The sequence below is a fragment of the Martes martes genome, assembly GCF_963455335.1.
Source record: "Martes martes genome assembly, chromosome: 5".
In the NCBI taxonomy this organism is placed as follows: Eukaryota; Metazoa; Chordata; class Mammalia; order Carnivora; family Mustelidae; genus Martes; species Martes martes.
In genome coordinates, this window is record NC_137892.1 from 132,129,377 (window position 1) to 132,150,349 (window position 20,973).

Consider the following 20,973-nt stretch of genomic DNA (forward strand, 5'->3'; position numbering starts at 1 on the left):
AGCTAGGTAATCTTGACATAAAAATGAACACTTTCTTTAAAATTTCTAGCCACTATTTTTTTTAAATTATTACTATGTTCAATCAGCTGAAAGGGAAGAAATCTAGCAATTACTTTTAGTTAGACCCCAAGTTCTTCATTTTTCTTTCTCTGATTCATGGTCAAAGTAAATAGTTGACCTATGATTCCTCCCCCCCACAAAAAGTTATTATAAAGGTAGTAATTTGATGCTGAAAATTATGGATACCAATCCTCAGGAAGTTTATAGATCATCAGGGCTTCAGCTTTTAATAAGAAACAAGTTTTCATTTTAAATGTTTAGAAGTAAAAAACAAGGAATTCATCTTTGTTCTATTTCATCATTGCATATGCATCTATAGTTAAAAAGAATAAAAGTTTTGTTAGACTAATTTTGCAAAAGCATCCCTGTGCCTCCATGCCTTCCAGATGCTATTAAACTAGCACTTCCAACCCATCTTAGCAAACTTTGTTGAACTTTGGGGCCTCATCTCGAGAGTTGCTTCCTCCTTGAAGGCTGACTGGACTGCCTTACTCTGCAGTGAGCACATTTCACCCTGTGCGTCAAATTTATTATTCAAATAGGCTTGCAACCTCCTAGGGGATCTGTTCTCTGCCTACTTCAAGTCAGTACCACACTCACCAAGGTTTACAGTGTTTTCATCTACCCCGACTTCTCCATTCCTCACTGCGCAGTTCATTCGTCCAGCCTTAGAGCCTTTGGTTTATATATCCAAACCCCTGAGCCCCACATCAGATGCTCTCTGGCCTGCCCTCAGCTCCAGCCACAGGTGTGGCAACTGTTTCCATTCAGTCTTCGACCAGGATCTCAGAGAATACCCAGCACCTTCCTTTGGATTCCTGCTATGTACCTTTCATTGTAGCGTCACTGCGAGATTCCCACAGAACTCACTTGGTACAATTTCACAGCCTGGAAGTACAGTTCCCATGGAACCACGCTTAACCAATGGTGGACATTTGGCTGGCAGATAAAAGTTTCCTCCTTTCATCCCTTGGGTAGACAGTTCTGAGAAGCATTCCAGAAGGTTCCTCTTGGAGATCCTACAGAATCGACTACCAGTTGCCCATGGCCAATTTGGCAGTGCGTCCCTACATTGGCTTCCCTCTTTTCTGTGTAACTCCTGCACATCTTCTGCATCCTGGGCTCATTTCCCAAATAAGTGAGTTGCATGTAAGCTTTTGTCTCGGGCTTTTTTTAGAATCCAGGCTAAGACAGTCGGTACCCAAAACAGCTCTACAGTGCAGATCCTCAGGATAGGAGGTTGGAGCTGGTTTACTCACCTGTCACGGCAATCAGCCCCACTGCCATCTGTAGTCGGCAGAATGTTGTAGCCATTCGACACCCGCCGCCCCACCCCAGCCCCGCGATCCCCGAAGATGACTACCTCTGGAACTTGTGACTATCTTACCTTACTTGGCAAAAGCAAAGGCGATGAACGTTAAGGATCTTGAGATGGGACAATTACGCTCCATTGTCTGGCTAGGTCCACCCTAATCATGTAGGTCCTTAAGAGCAGAGAACTTTTCTGGGCTGTGATCAGAGGGAGATGTGAGTATAGACCGAGGGCCAGAGAGATGCAACATCGCTGGCTTTGCAGATGGAGGAGGGCGACCATGAGCCAAGGAACGTGGGCAGCCTCTAGAAGCACACACAACGAGGAAATGGATTCTTCTCTAGATCCTGCAAAAAGGAACCCAGCCCATGGGGCACCTGGGTGGCTCAGTGGGTTAAAGCCTCTGCCTTCAGCTCAGGTCATGATCCCAGGGTTCTGGGATCGAGCCCCGCATCGGGCTCTCTGCTCAGCGGGAAGCCTGCTTTCCTTCTTCTCTCTCTGCCTGCCTCTCTGCCTACTTGTGATCTCTGTCTGTCAAATATATTAAAAAAATCTTTAAAAAAAAAAAAAAAGGAACCCAGCCCCGATGCCACCTTGGTGTTAGCGCCGGGGAGACCTGATATGGACTTGTTTCTACCTCAGAACTGTCAGATAGTAATTCGCGTTGCTTAAGCAGCGACACTCGTAGTAATTTGTTAACAACAGGACATAAAGGGCTGTTGCTGAGCAGACGCTGACCGGCCCCGGCGTGTGGGAACAGCACGATGGCCACCCAGACTCCTGTCCCGGTGCGGGCGGACGAGGGCTGGCCGGCTCTCCCAGCACCCGTGCGCTTGACCAGCAGGGGCCCATGAGAAAGACTGCGCTTGGCTAGTTTTTATTAACTGCTCAGGAAGCCTGGGGAAAAAATACAGGCCTAGGTCAGCCAACTCCCACCTCGAGGCCCACTGGGGCTGGGGTTGAGGAGAGCCTGACCTCCCACAGCCCAGGGAAAAGTACCGGAAAGAGGCCTGGGGTCTAATCGGGCGGTTGGCTGAGCTGCAGATGGGATGAAACACTGCCTTGACAGTTCTTTATCAAAGTCAGAGCCGGGAAAGGAACAGACTGGGACACTGGGGCCTAAGTTAGGAACAACAGTGTAGATGCAGCCGAACATGCTGACGACAAGGCCCTAACGTGGGGCTGGCAGGAGCAGCTGTCACTATCTCACGCTGTACTTACATGGTTTCAATGCCTTTGTCCAGCCCTGGGACATCCTGCACAGGGGAGCAAGGGCCCAGCCCGTCCCATTGCTCGCTCTTTCCTCCGCACCTTGAAGAGTGCCTGGCCCACAGGAGGCACTGGGTAAATATTTCTTGATTAAACAAATGAATGACTGCTAGACTTTAAGAACAAGAGAGCAAAGGGCGCCTGGGTGGCTCAGTGGGTTAAAGCCTCTGCTTTCGGCTCAGGTCATGATCCCAGGGTCCTGGGATCGGGCCCCACATCGGGCTCTCCGCTCAGCGGGGAGCCTGCTTCCCTTCCTCTCTCTGCCTGCCTCTCTGCCTACTTGTGATCTCTGTCTGTCAAATAAATAAATAAAATCTTAAAAAAAAAAAAAAAGAACAAGACAGCAAATCTAGACTTTGTTGGAAGGGGGGGAAACGCATATCTTAAATTTAAATTTATTTAAAAATTACAAAAATGTCTCCACCCAAGTCGTCCGTGAAAAAATTTAAAAGCAGCAACAGTGCTCTTGGATAATGACCAGCAGTTTAACGCAATTTATAAAATTGAACAAAATTTAGATGTGTGTCTTATGCCTCTATAGACACGGGACCCTTTCTTTAGGTCCCTGTCTTTAGGGTCCGGCAGCAGCATTATCGGGACGCTTTCCAAAGCCTTCTTCCTTTGGACTCTGTGCAGGACGATCCGGTAGACGCCCGTGATGGAGCTCCGGGCGTCTCTCCCTTGGTTGTTGCGGATGTGCTCTTCCGTAATACCCAAATGTTCCAGAGCGCTTTTGACCTCATTTTCTTCTTCTTTGAGAGTGCCGGTTTCAGACAGATGTTTGGGGTCCAACTGGAAAGGCTCCAGAGGGGTGGGGTACGGCACCCCCTGCATCCACTCGTTGCTCATGATGGAGTCGATGCCGTGCCTGTCAGCGGGCACCGGCTGGAGGACCCCACGGATGAGGCGGAGGCAGGGCGCGGACACGTGGGGGGGCACACTGTACGCGCCCTCCAGGATGCTCTTCTTCAGCTTGGCCACGGTCTCTGCCCGGAAGGGCATGGTGCCCGTCACCATGAAGTACAGCAGCACCCCCAGGGCCCAGATGTCCACATAAACGCCCACATAATGCTCGTCCCGGAAAAGCTCGGGCGCAGCGTAGGGGGGCGACCCGCAGAAGGTGTTGAGCATTTCGCCTTTTTTACTTACGGTGCTGAATCCAAAGTCACCCACCTTCACGCAGGTATTATTGGCATAAAATACGTTTTCTGCCTTCAGGTCTCTATGAATAATTTGGTTCTCGTGCTGTGGAAGAAGACATGGGGAGAAGTCACCGTTTTCAAGGGAGAATACCAACATCAAATAATGAAGGCGTCCGTTGCTCTGAAACAGTGAGGTGATGATGGGGTAATAACAGCAGTTCCGCGGATGTCAACTTAACTCAGACCTGTGAACCCCCCCGGGCTGCCCTGTCCTGACCCTTAGCAAACATGACACCCCCGCAAATAGACCAAAGGTTCTGTTCTTCCATGGGACAATGGCAGGAGTCTGTCCCACACATGGGACTTGGGAATTAGTGCCAGAAATGAGGCCCGGATCTTTCAAAACTGCATGTTCTGAAACATGGTGAACTAATCCTTCCTATTTGAGGCCATAAATCTTTTTTTTTTTTTTTTTTTTTTTTTCTGGCTGAGCAGTCTCTTGACGAGGGCCAACACCAAGATGGTTCAGAACCCTCCCCCAACTTTTCAACCATGCTTCTTTGTGGGGGACCCGGGGAGCTCTTTGTCTTTATAGAATTCAGTAGAAAGAAAGGCTGTATTTGGCAAGGTTCTAGCAGCAGGTCCCACTGTGGGTGGCAAGCGCATGCCCCACCCCCACTCTCATGTTCTGGATCCAGACAGACAACCTTGGGACCCCTGACGTCCTTAGTCCCCAGGGCTCTTGGGAGATGGTTTACTGCTACTTTGCTGGGCTTCCTGGGGTAAGAATCCAGGGTTTGGAGCCTGATGGCTTGGTTAATTCCGGGTTCAACAATACCGGCTGTGTAATGTGTTCTTTTTCTCTGTAAAGTGATACAGCGACAGCCGCCTGCGCGAGTGCGGCATCTGCAGTGCTCAGCAAGGTCCTGGCATGGGGTCAACACACTCAGCGGAACCCGGATCTACATCCATGATCCTCCCTTCCTCTCTTCAGAGACCAGGCAGCTGGGAGAAGTGTCAGGGCACAGAGCTGCAGAGGACTCAGCCTGATTCTCTTTAGCTCTCCCACCCAATTTCCTTTCTACGGAGGATGTAGAAGACTCTTCCCATCTGTTCTATTGTTTGATGTGTGTCCTGCCCACTCCCTGGGCCTGGGAAAGTTCCTGGCAGCACAGGGCCACTCGAATGCCACCCGTGGCACCGCGAGTCTGAAACACCCACCGCCATTACAGTCAGGCTCTTCTCTCTTGCTCATTCTTCCCCCACCCCTTCTCTCTCCTGATGCCTATCTTGGGGCTCCAGCTCACTAACTTCCCTCTAGTGATTGGCCCAGGAAGTCTCTGGTCCCAGCCTCACCCCACAGCGCCCAGTCAGAGGAATGAACTAGAAACGGGTTCTCAGCTCACACAGTCCCCAGACAAGTGTTTCTTTTCTGCCATCTGGGTAAAGAGGACAGCCCCGACTTGTGGACTAACGAAGCCATGGAGGCGGTGGTCAGGCCCGTGCATCAAGCTCCTCTGTGTGCGCACAGTACGGCCAATGGCGGAGAGGGCAAGTGAGAACCAGCTCTTGGAGGAACTGGGGGGTGTGGTTTAGGTTTAGGAGTCCAGATTTACCTAAAGAAATAATCAGGGAACTAAGGTAAGAATAGCATCACCAAATGTTAATCGGATGAGCATGGAGGCAGCCAGAGCTGGAGGAACTCACCAAAGGCAGGAAGGATCTACGTGAGCTGATGAGAGATTGAAGAATATTCCAGAGAGAGGCAAAGCTGAGCAGAGACATGAAGGGTGGATAGGATTTGGAATGTGACATGGTTAGAGGGGACAGAGCATCCTACACACACACAGACATGAAGACAGGGCCAAGCAGCAGAGAGGAGGCAGCTCTCTGGTAGTGGAGGATGGGTGTGGAGAAATGGCGGTGGCCAGGGCCTGATGAGGGCCATCTCGTTACTGGGAGTGACTCCTGCCAGCTGCCCCCGAAGCCAGGAGGCTGCCGTGTAACTGGAGATCCCCGGGTGTTGCTTCGGAGGCGAGTGTGATCTCATCCAGACTTTGGACTCTCACAGATGGGACGCCTGTCAGGCCTCACGGGACTGAGGCCTCACGGGACTGAAGCCTCGCGGGACGCCTGGATGGTGGTGAACCAAAGCCCATGCTCCACTGCGGGGAGTGTGGGAGCAAGACTCCTCTCCTCACCCCACTCACCATGTGCTTCACGGCAGACACAATCTGGGAGAAGATGAGCTTGCTTTCCGGCTCTGAGAGCTTCCCTTCCGTGCTAATTTTTCCAAAGAGTTCCCCACCCCCTGCATACTCCATGACCAAGTGGAGCTTGGATAGGGTCTCCACGACTTCGTACAGACGGATGATGTTGGGATGGTGCAGTTTTTCCATGCTGGAAATTTCACGGGATAGTAGCCTTTGGGTTTTCTGGTCTAGCTTGGTCTTGTCCAGGATCTTAATGGCCACCTTTTCTGGGAGAAAAAAAAAACAAAAGTCAAAGGATGTGCCAGTGTTCATAGGCGCATAGAGAGATTTTGAACGGGGAGGGAGCTAGATTGGCCCCTTTATTTCACTAGACACAGAGGGAAAACGGCTGTTCCCAAGCTCACAGAGCTTGGTGATGACAGCTGTTCTCCAGTTGACATCAGTCCTCGTCCCTTGGGTCAGGGTGAATCTTCCACACACAGATTTTGGTGTCAACGGAAGTTTCAGTTTGATGATATTTATCTAATTTCCTGGATAAAGTGAAAGATTTTTGCTTAGCCCAGACAGGCCCTCCTGATCAGGCCCAACCTATGTCCTCTGCCTCGTCAGGCATCACCCCTGTCCACAGTTACCCCTGCCCCACACAGAACTGTAGTCCAACCATTACACAACCGCTTGTTTGTGAAAAGGGATGGCACATCCCAGCCTGGGACCTGTCCCTCATCTGGATCATTTCCTCTACCTGGCTCGCCACTGCTTCCCTGTTCTTTACGCAGGTAAGACCTGATGAGCCTCGCGGGCTAGCCTCGGAACCAGCCTCTTCCAGGACATTCTGATGTCTGTGTGTTCTCTGTATGATGATCTTGGCACCCTGGACTCTACATGTTGATTCCTTCTCTGTGTCTCCCTCCTACTCCTTCTCTCGTGGCTACATTTTATCTGACTTTGTCCATGCCAGGCATGTAACATCACTGTGCAGTCCACACCGGCGCTCAGTGTGTGCAGAGTCCCAGAGAGGGCACGAGCCAGGATGTAGGATGGGTCGCCAGTCTGAGCGTTCCAGACTGTAATTTGCTATTATGTATTGAGAGCCCTAAGAATGGCTGCACATTTTGACCTGGCCATTTTACCTTTGGCAATTAATCTTAAAGAAATCATAATCATCTGACATGTGTACAAGACTAGACGTGGAAGGAGACTTCTGTGATGTCAGGAACAGCATCCAGCCAGAGAGGGTTAAAATGATGTCTGGTTCATCTGTCTCTGTAACAGTACACCGTGCAGCTAGCCACATGATGTGGATCCTTATTAAAATGAGGAGATGTTCAATAGAGAACAAGTGAGAAAAAATACAAATACACATTTGCATACATATACACTTATATAAATACAAAATACAAAAAGATCTGGCAAGTCATGCACCAAAATGTTTAAAACAGTTATTAATAATGGGATCATGGGTGGTTTTTAAAAAAAAATTTTATGTATCTGTATTCTCTAATTTTCCTACAATTAATTTATATGATTAACATAAATTGTGTAATAGAAGTGGTCAATGTTTGAAAATGATGAATGTACTCCCAAGTAAAACAATTCATTTTTTGGTTTGAATTGGACCGGACTTTCTATTAGGTAAGGAAAGAAGGCTCCAGGAAAGTAAAGGAGAAAACAGGATTGCAGGGCTCCCTTTGACCCACTTGCAAAACAAGTGTTTTGAAGAACTTTGGCACAGTGGTTGTGGGCATGAAAACTGATGCGACTGGCTTGAAATCAGAACCTTGCTGGTGCTGACGGTAGGTTCACTAGGGCTTCTGGAATGGAAAGGGGCAGGGTCCACTGGCGTCTGATGTGACCCCACTCACTCTGGTGGAGGCGATACTGGGGAAGAAGGTGATGAGCCGTAAGGGAGAAGAAACCTTGGCGTTTGCATAACCTCTGCAGGCAGCGAGTCCCAGAGATGGACCCCCACCACCGAGGCCGAGGGGCATGCCACTGCCTGGCTCGAGGCTTTTCTACCCGTCAGTTTTTAGGAGTAAGATTGACTCGAGCTGCTTCCCAGAAACAGGAACTTTAGGTTTGGGTAGCTGATAGCTGAGCTGCTGTTTTATGGGCTGGAATAAAGAGCACCATCCTTGAATCTGGCAGATGGCAGAAGAGCCCGCCCTGCTCTCCCTTGATCCTGACCCCGACGTCTGCGAGGGCGCGTGTCCCCTCTACGGCTTGGCCGGTGGCCACAGCCAGCCTCCCACACTGCGGGCACCCAATGACCAGGTCATGGAGCGGTCAGGCTGCTGTCACAAGCCTCCCCGGAGCACAATCCTAGTCTTATTTTATTTCTGTTCAGTGTTTGAGTGGCTGTTGGCAAGGCTGGCGTCCCAGGGTCTGGACTAGAGTAAGGCAGGAGAGGGGCTGTGGGGGCCGGGGGCGGGGGTGGAAAGTGGAGCTTCTTTACACTCCATGCCCTGGGCACCCCGGGGGCCTCATGCTCCTCCTCACCTGCTTCCTCCACTGTGTGTTAAATCAGATGCTTGCCACGCTTCATAACATGAATGGATAATCACAGAACCCCCTGTAGAAGCCTGGGTATTGGGAATGGCCATCAAATGGCAGAAACTGCCCTTCCAGGAAGAGTGAGATCTCCACGTCCGCTCCTCCGACGGGCGGTCAGTGAGCACAGCAGAGCACCCACATGCACCAGGCAATGAAGAAGACACAGTTCCTAGTCCAGTGAGGGACAAAGACTTTGAAAAAAGCCCCTATTACAAGTGCAGCCCAAGTGAGGAAGGAGTACACCTTTCCGGGGAAGGACCCCTGAGCTGTGGCCAAGAGGTGGGCCGGGCCTGGGCGAGGGATGACGTGGTTTTTTTTGTTGTTTGTTTGTTTGTTTTTTTAAGATTTTATTATTTGCCAGAGAGAGAGTGAGTGAGTACACACAAGCAGGCAGAGGCAGCGAGAGAAGCAGGCTCCCTGCCGAGCAAGGATCCCGATGCGGGACTTGATCCCAGGACCCTGGGACCACGACCTGAGCTGAAGGCAGCGGCCCAACCAACTGAGCCACCCAGGCATCCCTGACTTGTGTGTTTGAGGACGTGAGGGGAGCCCACTATCCTGGACACAGAGAATGAGGGGAGTGGGCCCAAACCAGCCTTGTGTGGTCAGCAGCAGCAGAAAACCTAGGACCTTGGAGGCTGTTTCAAGAAAGGCAGACTTTATCTGGTGGACAGTAGCAGACGGTCTGTGGGATTCAGGGAGAGTATGATCATCTGATTTCCATGTCAGAATGAACACTCTGGCTGCACTGTGGGAAATGGATAGAAGACCTGAGAACAGCCTGGTGGTTTAGGTGGTGATTATAGCAATCCCACAGAGAGGAGGACCTTCTTGGTGCAGGCATGGGAGAGAAAGAGAGAGAGAATGAGAGAGAGAGAGAAGTAAGTAACCCTCTCTTTCTCCAAATCTAGTGGAAAGTCTGACACAGGTCCCACGTAGTGGGCAACACATTCCTTAAACTAGGACTTGCAAACTCTAGTATCTCGAGGGGGCCAGGGTGGAGATAGGGTGGCACACTTATTGGAAGGCAATAGGAATTAGTGGGGACTGTGGAGTGCTGAAGAGTACATGCCCCAGTGCAAACTCCACTCCAGACAGTTGTCCCTGTTTGGAATGGAGACTCAGTGTTGTCAAATCTGATTTTTTTTTTTTTTTTCAAGAGAAGCCTGACATCATTTTTATGCAAACGTTCCAATTGCTAAGTATCAGCAACAAATTCCCATTTTTAGACCTAGAGTGGACCAAGCAAAATCTATCTGTGGGACCAAAGGGACAAGGGGAGAAAATAGATATCAGAACACAGAGTGCTGTGTAGAGAAGTTTGCCATGAGAAGAGCTGAGAACCTCCTTCCAGACACTCAGCCAAGCTGAGCTAACCTTATCGTGAGAGGCTGGGAGAACAGAGATCTAAACCTCCCTCTCCTTCCTTTGGTCCCCTGCAAGAGACCAAAGCCAACTGGCACCCAGAGAACTAAGGAGACTTGACGCAGCCTGGGGCAGAGAGCAGAATGAGGGTGGAGAGTGGATCTGGGGAGGAGGTGCAAGGTGGCCCGCACAGCAGGGTAACAGGGCACTGGTGTGAGAGGTAATGCGGGCAGAAAGCAGTGGGCTGTGACCCAGTCTGGGGTCAGTGAAGACTCGTAGGTCTTTCTCTGGAATCCGTAAGCTAGAGGAAAGTAGAGGAGAGGCGATAAGAGGAGGTTCTAATGGTAGGGACGTGCAGGAGAGATCTTGAACCAGGAAAGACCCTGATACCTTAGGGTGTTGGTCTATATAGCTTCTGATTGGCTTTATCAATAAAACACCTTTGAGCACTACTCTAGTATATATATTTAGAAATTATATACATGTGCTACTAATACACACATTTTAAATGCATATAAGCATAGATATTAAAAAGATAGAATGACAAATAAACATAAATGGCAATTCTAATATTGTCTTCCATCATCCAGTGAATCATGTTGGGCACCCCCTGGGGAATGCAGACCCTACTCTGGAGACCACTCAGGGTCACCAGTGACCCCCAAGTTGCTAAAACAGATGGTCAGTTTTTAGGCTTTATCCCTCCCCCTTGAAACACTTTTTTTATCACTTGGTTTCTAGGGCAACACACACTCCTGACATTTCTCCTAGCTCTCTTTTGTCTTTTTATTACTGACATGTAGTTGAATATGATGTTATATTAGTCTGTTATAAATATAAATATGAATATGATGTTATATTAGTTAGGTGCATCCATAGTGGTTCGAATCCCACACATGACTTAGCGCTCACCTCCGTAAGGAGTCACCGTAGGACGTTATTACAACATCACTCACTACATGCCTGTGCTGTGCTTTTCCTCTCTGTGGCTTATTTTATAACTGGAAGTCTGTACCTCTTAATCCTCTTTGTCTCTTTTGCCCATTCCCCCACCCCCTTGCCTCTGGCAACCACCAGTTCATTCTCTGCATTATTTCATTAATTAATTTGTAAAGACTGATTTATTTTGGAGAGAGAGAGAGCATGTGTGCAAGTGGGGGAGGGGGCAGAGGGAGAGGGAGAGAATCTCAAACAGACTCCCTGATGAACGTGGAGCCCGACGTGGGACTCGACCTCACAGCCCTGAGATCATTACCCTGAGCCAAATCCAGAGTTTGATGCTCAACCTACTGAGCTACCCAGGCATCCATGTTCTCTGTAGTTAAGAATCTGTTTGTTTTGTTTTTAGATTCCACCTATCAGTGAAATCACATGGTATCTCCTGCCTCTCCTACTTCCAAGTCTCACTGCTGTGTCCTTTCATCTCCATAGACTCTGAATGTTGGCTACCTGAAGGCATCGTCGTCTTTGGACTCCTTCCCTGCAATCATTTCCTTAGTGATTCCAGATGTATAAACACGTCTGCCTATATGATCTCTCCACTTAGTTGTCTTAGTTTGGGTTCTGCCTGAAGCAGAGCCTGAGGCAGGGATTCAGGTGGACGAAGAAGGTAACCTGGGAAATGCAAGTAGAAGAATGAGGAACAGAGATGGGAAAGGAAAGCTGGCCAGTAAATGGTGTGTTACTAGGCAAGTTAGCAGTCACCCTGCTAGTTACATACCTAAATACCACGAGAAGAGCTGGGGTATTTATATATCAACTACTGCCAGTGATTGGTTGTCAGCTGCTCAGGGGGATATAAATTCCTGTCTATTTCTGGCCTCCCGTGCATGTGGGAAGAGCAGGCTCCAGCAGCGAGAAAGCCCAGAGGCTAGGAGATGGAAAGACTGGCACGTGGGGGGGTCAGGCTTGCACACACTGATGTGGTAAGGTGCTAGGAGACGTGGGGGAGGGAGGAGGCACCCTCGGCCATGTGTGTGTAATAGATGTGTAACAAGTATGCACGACAGAACATGTTCAATATTGTGCTCCCGATCTCCCCCTGCCCCAAACCTGGCCCTCCCACAGTCTCCCCCGTGTCAGCAAGTGGACAATCTAGTCTTACACTTGCCCAAACCACAAGTCTTTGAGTATCTGCGTCCTCTTTAACATTCCACTTTGAATCCGTCAGCAGATCCTGTTGTCTCCACCTTCTAGACGCAGCCGGAATCCAGCCGCTTCTCCGCACCCCACTGCTATCTTCCTGCTCCAAGCCACCGTTCCCTCTTGCCTGGACGACTGCACTACGCTCCTCACTGATCTCTCTTTTTCTACCTTTGACCCCTTGCAGTCTATTTTCAACTGGGCAGCCAGGGTGATCCTATTAAAGCATAAGCCAGATCGTGTCAGGTCTCTGCTCCCTCAGAGGGCTCTGGTTTCACTCAGAGGAAAAGCTAGAGTCCTTCCTACGACATAATGACCCCACACGATCCGGTCACTGCTGCCGCCTGGCCTCCTCCCCCTGGCCATTCCCAGAGTACCACAGGCGTCCTGCCTCTTCAGGCGTGCTGTCCCCTCTGGCTGACAGCTCAGGCGTGCTGTCCCCTCTGGCCCTCCCCCACATCAGTGACCAGAGACCGTATTTCTTTCAGGTCAGTGATTGCCCCCTCAGTAAGGCTGTCCTGGCCAACTTACCTAAAATGTGGCCTCACTGTTCCCTATCCTCCCCCTCGATTTCTCTCTTATCACTTGTCACTATGGAACAGAGTGAGTACTTTCCTGGCTGGCTTTTGTCTGTCTCTCCCCACTGGAATATAAGCTCCATAGGACAGAGGTTGTTGTCTGATTCGTTCATCATTGTACCCCAGTCCCTAGAAGAGGACCTGTTACAGAGTAGGAGCTAAACAACTATTTGTTGAATGAATGCTCTCACTAGCCCCACAAGAACCAGGGTGAGTAATATTATCACAGAGTAAACACAATTTGGCACTGAGCTTTTTCATTTACTATTTTGTTTGTTCCAGGCACCTTCCATGTTCTCATGGACTCTTCATAGTCCTGATTTTTAATCACTGTATCACCTTCCATCCAGGGTATATGCTTTCATTTACCTGACCATTTTTATATTGTTGGATCACATCAGTGATTTCTAGTCCTTTGCACTATAGATAACACCATAAGGAGTATTTTTGGGTTCCAGTATTTCTATTATTAGACTTATTTTTAGGATGGATTCACCAAAGCCACTAAGTAACCATTTTTAAAATAAAACAAGCTTTAATTGCTGTTTTAATGAAGGTTGTTCAAGAGGAGATATTACTTCTTTCAAGGCTGTGGGCCTTCTCTATGAAGCTTGACTCAAGACTGCGTTAATCTCCAGTCCTGTCTGCCAAGAACGGACCGCAGAGAGGACCTACCAGAGGACACTGCTATGCATTTCTTCCTCGAAAATCTCTTCTCTGCCACTGCTGGTTTTCATGAGACATGCTACACTAATTTAATTCACCAAATACTTGTTGAATAGTTATTATTTATAACCACTGGGGAGAAACTCTAAGGATCAAAATGCTTCAATGACACCAAGGAGCCTATAACAAGAAGACCCAAGATTTTAGGTATCCCCTGAATTTGTTAAGCCCCAAATCTTTACTCTCAAATCCATTTCTTCTCCTATAGTCACTCTTCACTGCTGAGTCATTAAAGCTGGAAACCTGGGGGTCACCTTCGGCACCTTTTCTCTTTTCCTGCTCGCACCCATGCAACTCTCCGCGGGGTGTTTCAGTATCCTGAAATATTTCTCAAATGCTTCCCTTTCCCTCCATCATTTCTGTCACTTCTTTTTTTTTTTTTTTAAAGATTGTATTTATTTATTTGACAGAGATCACAAGTAGGCAGAGAAGCAGGCAGAGAAAGGAGAAAGCAGGCTTCCCGCTGAGCAGAGAGCCGGATGCGGGGCTTGATCTCAGGACCCCGGGATCACGACCTGAGCCGAAGGCAGAGGCTTTAACCCACTGAGCCACCCAGGCGCCCCGTTTCTGTCACTTCTTTGTTTTGTTTTTTAAATTTTTTGTGAGGTGGACAAATCCTTTTTTTTTTTTTTTAAAGATTTACTTATTTTAGAGAGAGAGTGAGAGAGTGCAGGGGGAGGAACAGAGGGAGAGAGACTCTCAGGCAGACTCCCCGCTGACCATGGAGCCCAACACAGGGCTCGATCCCACGACCCCAAGATCATAACCTGAACTGAAAGCAAGAGTCAGACGTTCCACCAGCTGAGTCACCGTGGTGCTCCTCTGTCACTTCTTTAGTTGAGATGGACATCGTCATTCATCTGAACCATCAGACTAATATTTTTTCTGACTTCTCTGACTTTTGTCACACACACCAATTTGCTTTCCTCACTGAAAACTAATCCTATTAATCACCTGTATGAATTGCTTGCTTACAGTTCCTCAGTGGCTTCCCAATACCTAAATGACAAACCCCAAATGTGCAAGACGACTCTCCAGGGTCTAGTCCCTGCCTGCCTCACCCTCTGGGTCTTGCTTGCTTAATTCCTTTTAAACCCCCAACGGCTCCCCTCCGTGGCTCATAGGTCTGTGCCTTTCATAAACCCCAAGGCCTACTGCAGCCCGTCCTTCTCAGGACCCTCTCCTGCTGCCCCCGGGCACACGGAGCACACCCTTTGGCCTTACTCTGTGGCAGCTCCTACAATTACGGCCCGTCTCCATGACCTACCGCGAGTTCCCAACAGGCTAGAAATCTATCTTACTCATCTCCCTAAGGCCCAGAACAAAATATGGGCCCAAGAGAGTTTATTATATTTTTAAAAAGGAAGGGTTGGCGGGGGCATGAATGAACAGATGAATAAGTAAATTGAGAGAAAAGAAGGGTTCTAGAAATGTGAGACCAGACTGACAGACAGGAAGACCAGGGAAGAGGAGGTCAGGAAGGGCAGCAACAGAGAAAGGGACGGGCACCCGTGGCCTCATTTACTTCTGTTTGTGACAACAGATGGAAAATAAAATATTCAGAAGCCGAGTGCATCATCTCTTTTGAGAAATTTCTAATCAGCTTAAAAGGGGACTCATAGCTGCCCTATCAGCTTGCAAGGCCAGGGAAATCTGACCTGTTAGCTATAAAAATAAACTTCAGCCAACAGGGGCCTCTACTGGAGCCTTCTTCCTAGAGATCCATCCAGAACAGCTGGGACCCTTTAAAACTACCGTCCTAGGGGGGCATCTGGGTGGCTCAGTGGGTTAAGCCTCTGCCTTCGGCTCAGGTCATGATCTCAAGGTTCTGAGATCGAGCCCCGCATTGGGCTCTCTGCTCGGTGGGGAGCCTGCTTCCCCCTCTCTCTCTGCCTGCCTCTGCCTACTTGTGATCGCTCTCTCTCTCAATCTCTCTGTCAAATAAATAAATAAAATCTTTTAAAACAACAACAACAAAAAAAAACTACCGTACTAGGAGCTGCTCCTGGCACCCAAACCCTCGGCTTTCCTGAGAACCCCTCCACTGTCTCACCTAGGTCGCCCACACTTCCTAGAAAACCTGATGACAGTTCTGGGCCAGCTGGCTTTGTATGGGGACCACATTCATACAATCACTGTCCACGTGACACGGTCTGATGGGGCCGGGCAGTGGGACAGCTGTTTGAAATGCCCAGCGTGGCTTTCTAAGCTGCTCACGAAGCCAATTCCATCTCTCCTCTTTCAGAAATGAAGATTTTGGAGGCACAGGGCATCTGTCTTTCCATTCCAGTCAGCTCAAGGTGGCCAAATGTCCCCCCTCCTTCTCTCAGGCCGTCTCCCAGTCCAAGACTCCATCTCCCAGTACCTGAGCGACCTTTCTCTTGCCTGAGCCCTCACATCCCTTGGCATATGGGCTCCGCACCCCGACTCTCTTCTCAGCTGCTTTCATTGTCACCTTCCAGCTGCTTCCTAACTAGGGGCCTCACTGAAGGCAGAACCGCAGAAGAGAGGTGGGTGCAGCTCTAGGACCAGGCCTTTGCGGGACCGGCCCACAGGGAAGGCCCAGGAGTCATTTTCAGTTGCTCAGTGACCTGTCCTTATATTATCTGTTGCTTAAACTTGCTCGCTGAGTCAATTTTCCCACTGCCTGGGCTTTGGGCCTTCCTCCCCTCTTTTGCAAGGATGTCCCATAGCCGGAGGGTGACAGCGAACCTCTGACGGGCGGGCTCCGCTGGGGTGGGTTGGCAGTGTGGAGCACCTGTGGGTGAGGCCACTGACACGCCCAGCTTGCACAGCAGGAAAAGGCCGTGTTGTCTGGAACTCAAGGAGCCAGAACTCAGTCAGTTTTGCAATGCCACCGACGGGAAGCCTGTGGCATTCGAGCAGGCAGTGACTACCTAAATCCCCATTTTTGTTGCTCGTCTCTTCTGCCCTCCTCACCGAGCAGCCTGTCTCCAGGCTCACACTTTCTGGCTCCTGGCTCGTGGTGATTTCTCACCTCAACCAGTTATTGCCTCCATGGCGGATGTGTCCGTGGATTTGCTGTGCTCTCTACTACTCTCCCCTCCCAGAGACACCAGTCAGGACCTCAGACTCTGCTGACACGGTCATGGGGTCATGGGACACGTGACCTAGAGGCTGCCGCTGACTTGTTGTGGGCGTGCCCTTGCACTCAGCGGCGGCGGCCTGGCGTCAGCTAGCTGGGGAGCAATGGCAGTCTCGGTCAGATGTGAGCTGGCACAGGACGAGGCTAGCAGTACGGAGACGGGTAATAACTCTCGGGAGACCGTGCAGATGTGGGATCAGCAACAGCCATTCCTGGCCAAGAGTCTTCTGAGAGTGACGCAGAGAAAGCCACTCTGCTGAACGAAGTCTGAAGATGGAACACTTTCATCAAGGGAAGTAGAAATGAAAAACCGTGAGGCCCCAGAGAAAGGAGGGGTGGAGAGAGTAAGAGCTTGCAACTCGCTCTGCTTCTCCGCTGTGGGCGCACAGAACTCCCCGGTCCAGGATGCCCCCCTTTCCACGTGCGCTAATGTGAGTGGGCTTCTGTTCCATGAACCCAGGGATGTGTGACTCAGCAGGCCCAAGGAACCTAGACTTTTCTGAAATCAGACTAATATTCGCATTTAATGAATACTTACCGGGTGCTCTAAGGCACATGGTAGATATTCAATATATCACATATTTAAGTTTTACTCATGAAGATACTGAGGCACAGAATGATACAGTCACTTGTTCAGGGTTACGCAGTGAGAGATAGAAAAGAATGGGAATTCCACCCAAGTCTCACGGATTCCAAAGCTAGTAACTTCCCACAGTATTTCGTGCATGCCCTTCTGCTACTTAAAGACGCAGCTGTCACTGAGGCACTGAGCAGGGAGACGGACTGGCAGGAAGGAGGCTGCAAGACGAACCGGGGCTACTTCGCAAAACAGGAGGACCAGAGGAGGTCAGCGCTTCCCGGAGGGGAGCCTGTAACACTCATGGGGCGTGGAATGATTTTCGTGCAGGGAACCCACCTTAGCCAGCCCTGAATCACTGCCTAAAAACACCATTCCTGTTAGAGTTAATCTTTAATTCTCCTGAGTAACACAAATAGAAAGTCTCAGATTGGCTGTTGGCGTGGTTTACTTTCTATTACTTGGCGATTTTCCCTGAAAACTTCTTGAAAGTTGCTGATGAGTGAGAATCAATCTTCAAAGTTCTCCCCATACACAAAAAAAATCCTAACTCTGTGAGGTAACAGATGTTTGAAGCAACCTCACTGCAAGAATCATTTTGCAGCATACACAGATATAAAATCACTATGATGTATATCTTAACCTGCCCAATGTTATATGTCAATTATGTCTCAATAAAACTGGGAAAATACATAAATAATATAACTTTTACATTTGTTTGCATAGTACCTATTTTTACCATTACCTTCTATTCAGAACAAGTGACATTGGTTTTTCATTATGTAAATAATATTACATTTCTTTTTGAAATAAGTTTATTTAAATGAAAATATTGAGTTGTACCAATGATGGCTACTATGTGCCATGTACTTTGTATATGTTGTTTCTGATCTTCCCAACAATTCTAAGAATCATTCTCTCTATTTTATGGCTGAGGCAACTAAGGACCAAAGAGGAAGTGCCTAGTAAGGGACTGAAGCAGGACCTGAAACAATTTTGCCCGGTTCTGAGGTGCCTAGTCCCTCCACAGCCCCCACAATGTCTCCTCGCCACTGGAATCCAACACCTGAACCCACACTCAGGAAACGGCTCCAAGTTGGCCACACCTGGCGGCCTTCACTCGGACTTCTGCCTCACGGCCTGTCTGCTGCACCGGACACGCTCCTCTCCCGGTTTGCCTTCACCCACCTTCTCCTCTCCCCTTCCTGATCATGTCTTCTGCCTCAATTTCTGGCCTCTCTCTCCCCATGTCTTAGCCTCGTCTCTCATTCTTGCTCCAGACCATGGGTCCCAATCAGATTCTCGTTACAGCACTAGATCTCCTTCTGCAGGTCAAGTCAGACGGTCCCCGGCTGCATTCTGCACGTGAGGAAGCACAGGCTCCCAGAAGTACTGGCATTTACCAGGGCAAGTCAGGTGAGTAGCCGAGACGTGAGGACGTGTGGACCCAGACACTTGGTCTCTGAGCAAGATGGAAGGAGACCTGGAGCCCCAGTGACTTGGGAATACATGTGCACACGTGTGTGTATGTGCGGGTGTTTTTACATAGGGGCCAAATACAGGGATGGGATTGGGGGTCAGAGAAAAAGAAAACCAAAGACAACTCTAATATAAGAAAAGAGGGGCCCTGGAGATATGGTAGTAAGCTGGGGCCAAGGTGAGAAAATGTCGGTACGGAACTTGCAGGGACAGTCTGGAGTCCGTGTAAATTATATCAAGTTGCAAGTGTACTTTTCCTGCCTCCCAACTCCCTTATGAGCATCGCCAGGCTTCAGCTAAGTTTCAGGTGACACGGAGAAGTGCCCATACTAGGCTGGGCCGGCACAGGGCTGCTGGGCTCTCTGCATAGTTCCTCCCGGAGGCCAGACTGGCGGGCGCTGCTGGTCTGGGGCCCAGAGTGTCCAGAGCCAAGCCATCAGGAGTCTTTGGTAGAGAGCAAGGAGCCAAGCAACAATGAGGGGTACAGAGTAGACGGGAGCAGAGAAGGTCTTGAGATCCAAAGCTTTTCCCCCAGATATAATAGAAGTAGCAGCCTTGGGGAAGGAGGGGAGCCTGAACCCTGCTATCCACTGACAGTGGTGACCTGGGAAGTCTCCTGTGTCATCCTGTCTCACACACACACACACACACACACACACACACACACACTCAGGTTATAAATAAGGACTTGGAAGATGAACTGCCTGGGAACCAAGCCACACCCACCCCACTTCTCCAAGGCCTGCCTGGAGAGGACAGAGTCCCCTCACATGGAATGAGTTCGTCCACGTGGTACGGTGGAAGAGTTTTTAGAGTCAAAATCTTTCAAGATTGAACTGCCAAAACAATATTTAACCTCTTTGGGTCTCAGTTTCCCCATCTGTAAATGGAACTAGAAATACTGACCTCACAGTGTTCCTGTGAAAATCAACTGAGGTAATAATGGAAGGTGTGAGGGGACAACGCTTGCGACCTTCAGGGCCTCAGTGATGTCGCTTCACCCGCTGCCCTGGCCCTGGCCCTGGCCTCCGGCCTCCTGCCCCAGACGAGCTCCCGGTACCAGGGAAGAGGATCCTGGAAGGTCAGATCCTACCTTTGGTTAGGGAGTGAATCCCGAGCTTGACTTGGGAAAAGTTCCCACTTCCAATTTCCCCTCGGATTCGGTAGAAGCCAATCCGTTTCCCCAGCGTGATCTCCCTCAACACCTTCTCATCTTGGGACATGTCCTGCATCAGCTTCTCAAAGGGTGTCAGCTGGCGGGGCTGCCCGTCCTCCTCGTCCTTGCTGCACTCCGTCTGGCAGCCGCTTTCCACGCTCTCCCGCCGATCCCACCTGGCATAGTGGGGGGTCACCAGGCCGCCTCCATGCGCGTACACCGCGGTCATCGTCCACCACAGGCTCGCATCTCCGTCTCGGCCGACAGGCTCCGGTGGAAGGCAGGTGAGGAGCGGCGCCAGGGCCAAGGGGGTGGGCGAGGGGAGCTGGGGCCTGTGAGAGCCCCGCGTCCGCGACGGCCGGCCTGCAGAGCACGCAGTCCCCTTCGTGGCTTCAGGGAGAGGAGGGCAGAGGCGCACAGGCCGGCAGAGCCTGCCCAGCCCAGCCGAGAGCTGCCCCCCTCACTGCGGACATCTCACCCCTTCCTTCACGGTGCACGGCCCAGCTCTCACTGTCCGGCACGCACACATCCAGTCACCATAACCGCTTTCCTGACTGGGCTCCAGGAACCTTCCGGCGGCCCATGCGGTCGGATGCTCTGTGGTAGGTGCCCGCGCCCGAGACAAAGGCTCCAGTTTGCTATTTCCTTTGACGGCCCGAGAATCTTCCACTCTGGTGTGTAAGGGCCCCTCGGAGGCCCCCAGGTCCCTGCTGCTGGCCTTCAGCTCCGACCCCCTTCATTTTGCACTTCTCCTGCCGGAGAGTTGCAGGGCCCCGGGGACCCAGTGATCTGGACCCCAGGAAAGAAGAAACTTGCAAATCAGCCTTCTGGTCACACGGGCTGCCAGAGAAGGATTAAGTCCCTGCAACGTCACTTTAGCCGGCCTTTATTTAGATGAGCCTTCCTCTAAGCTGTGAGCTGTCTCAAAAATTTGGCAGGTGCTGATTCATCCTGAAAACAGAGAATAAGAAAATTTATTTGCCTATGCTAATGTACTGTACAGGATTTATAATGAACATGAAACTGCCTTATAAGCACTGATCTAAAAAAAAACGCTACACAAATTTCAGTTATGACCCTCGGTAGTAAATGTTTGATTATGTACGATTTACTAAGAAGAAAATGTACACACAACACACACACACACACACACACACACACACACACACTCCTCAAGCTACATTTTAGAAAAGCCTTCACAGCCTGTAAATTTTTTTTTTAAGATTTACTTATTTATTTATTTATTTGACAGTTGGAGATCACAAGTAGGCAGAGAGGCAGGCAGAGAGAGAGGAAGG

At 49.8% G+C, this 20,973-nt stretch overlaps 1 protein-coding gene across 1 annotated transcript in view; it reads right to left on the reverse strand.

Annotated features, from left to right (window-relative positions):
* Window positions 1-2,992: 2,992 nt before the first annotated feature.
* Window positions 2,993-20,973, reverse strand: part of NIM1K (NIM1 serine/threonine protein kinase) — a 42,681-nt gene continuing 24,700 nt past the window's right edge. Inside the window, exons 2-4 of the mRNA XM_080804431.1 lie at window positions 19,613-20,626; window positions 5,994-6,262; window positions 2,993-3,886 (exon numbers count right to left, since the gene is read on the reverse strand). Coding sequence (XP_080660557.1) covers window positions 3,137-3,886; window positions 5,994-6,262; window positions 19,613-19,904 — 1,311 coding nt within the window. The 5' untranslated portion in view covers window positions 19,905-20,626 and the 3' untranslated portion in view covers window positions 2,993-3,136. The remainder of the gene's footprint in view (window positions 3,887-5,993; window positions 6,263-19,612; window positions 20,627-20,973) is intronic.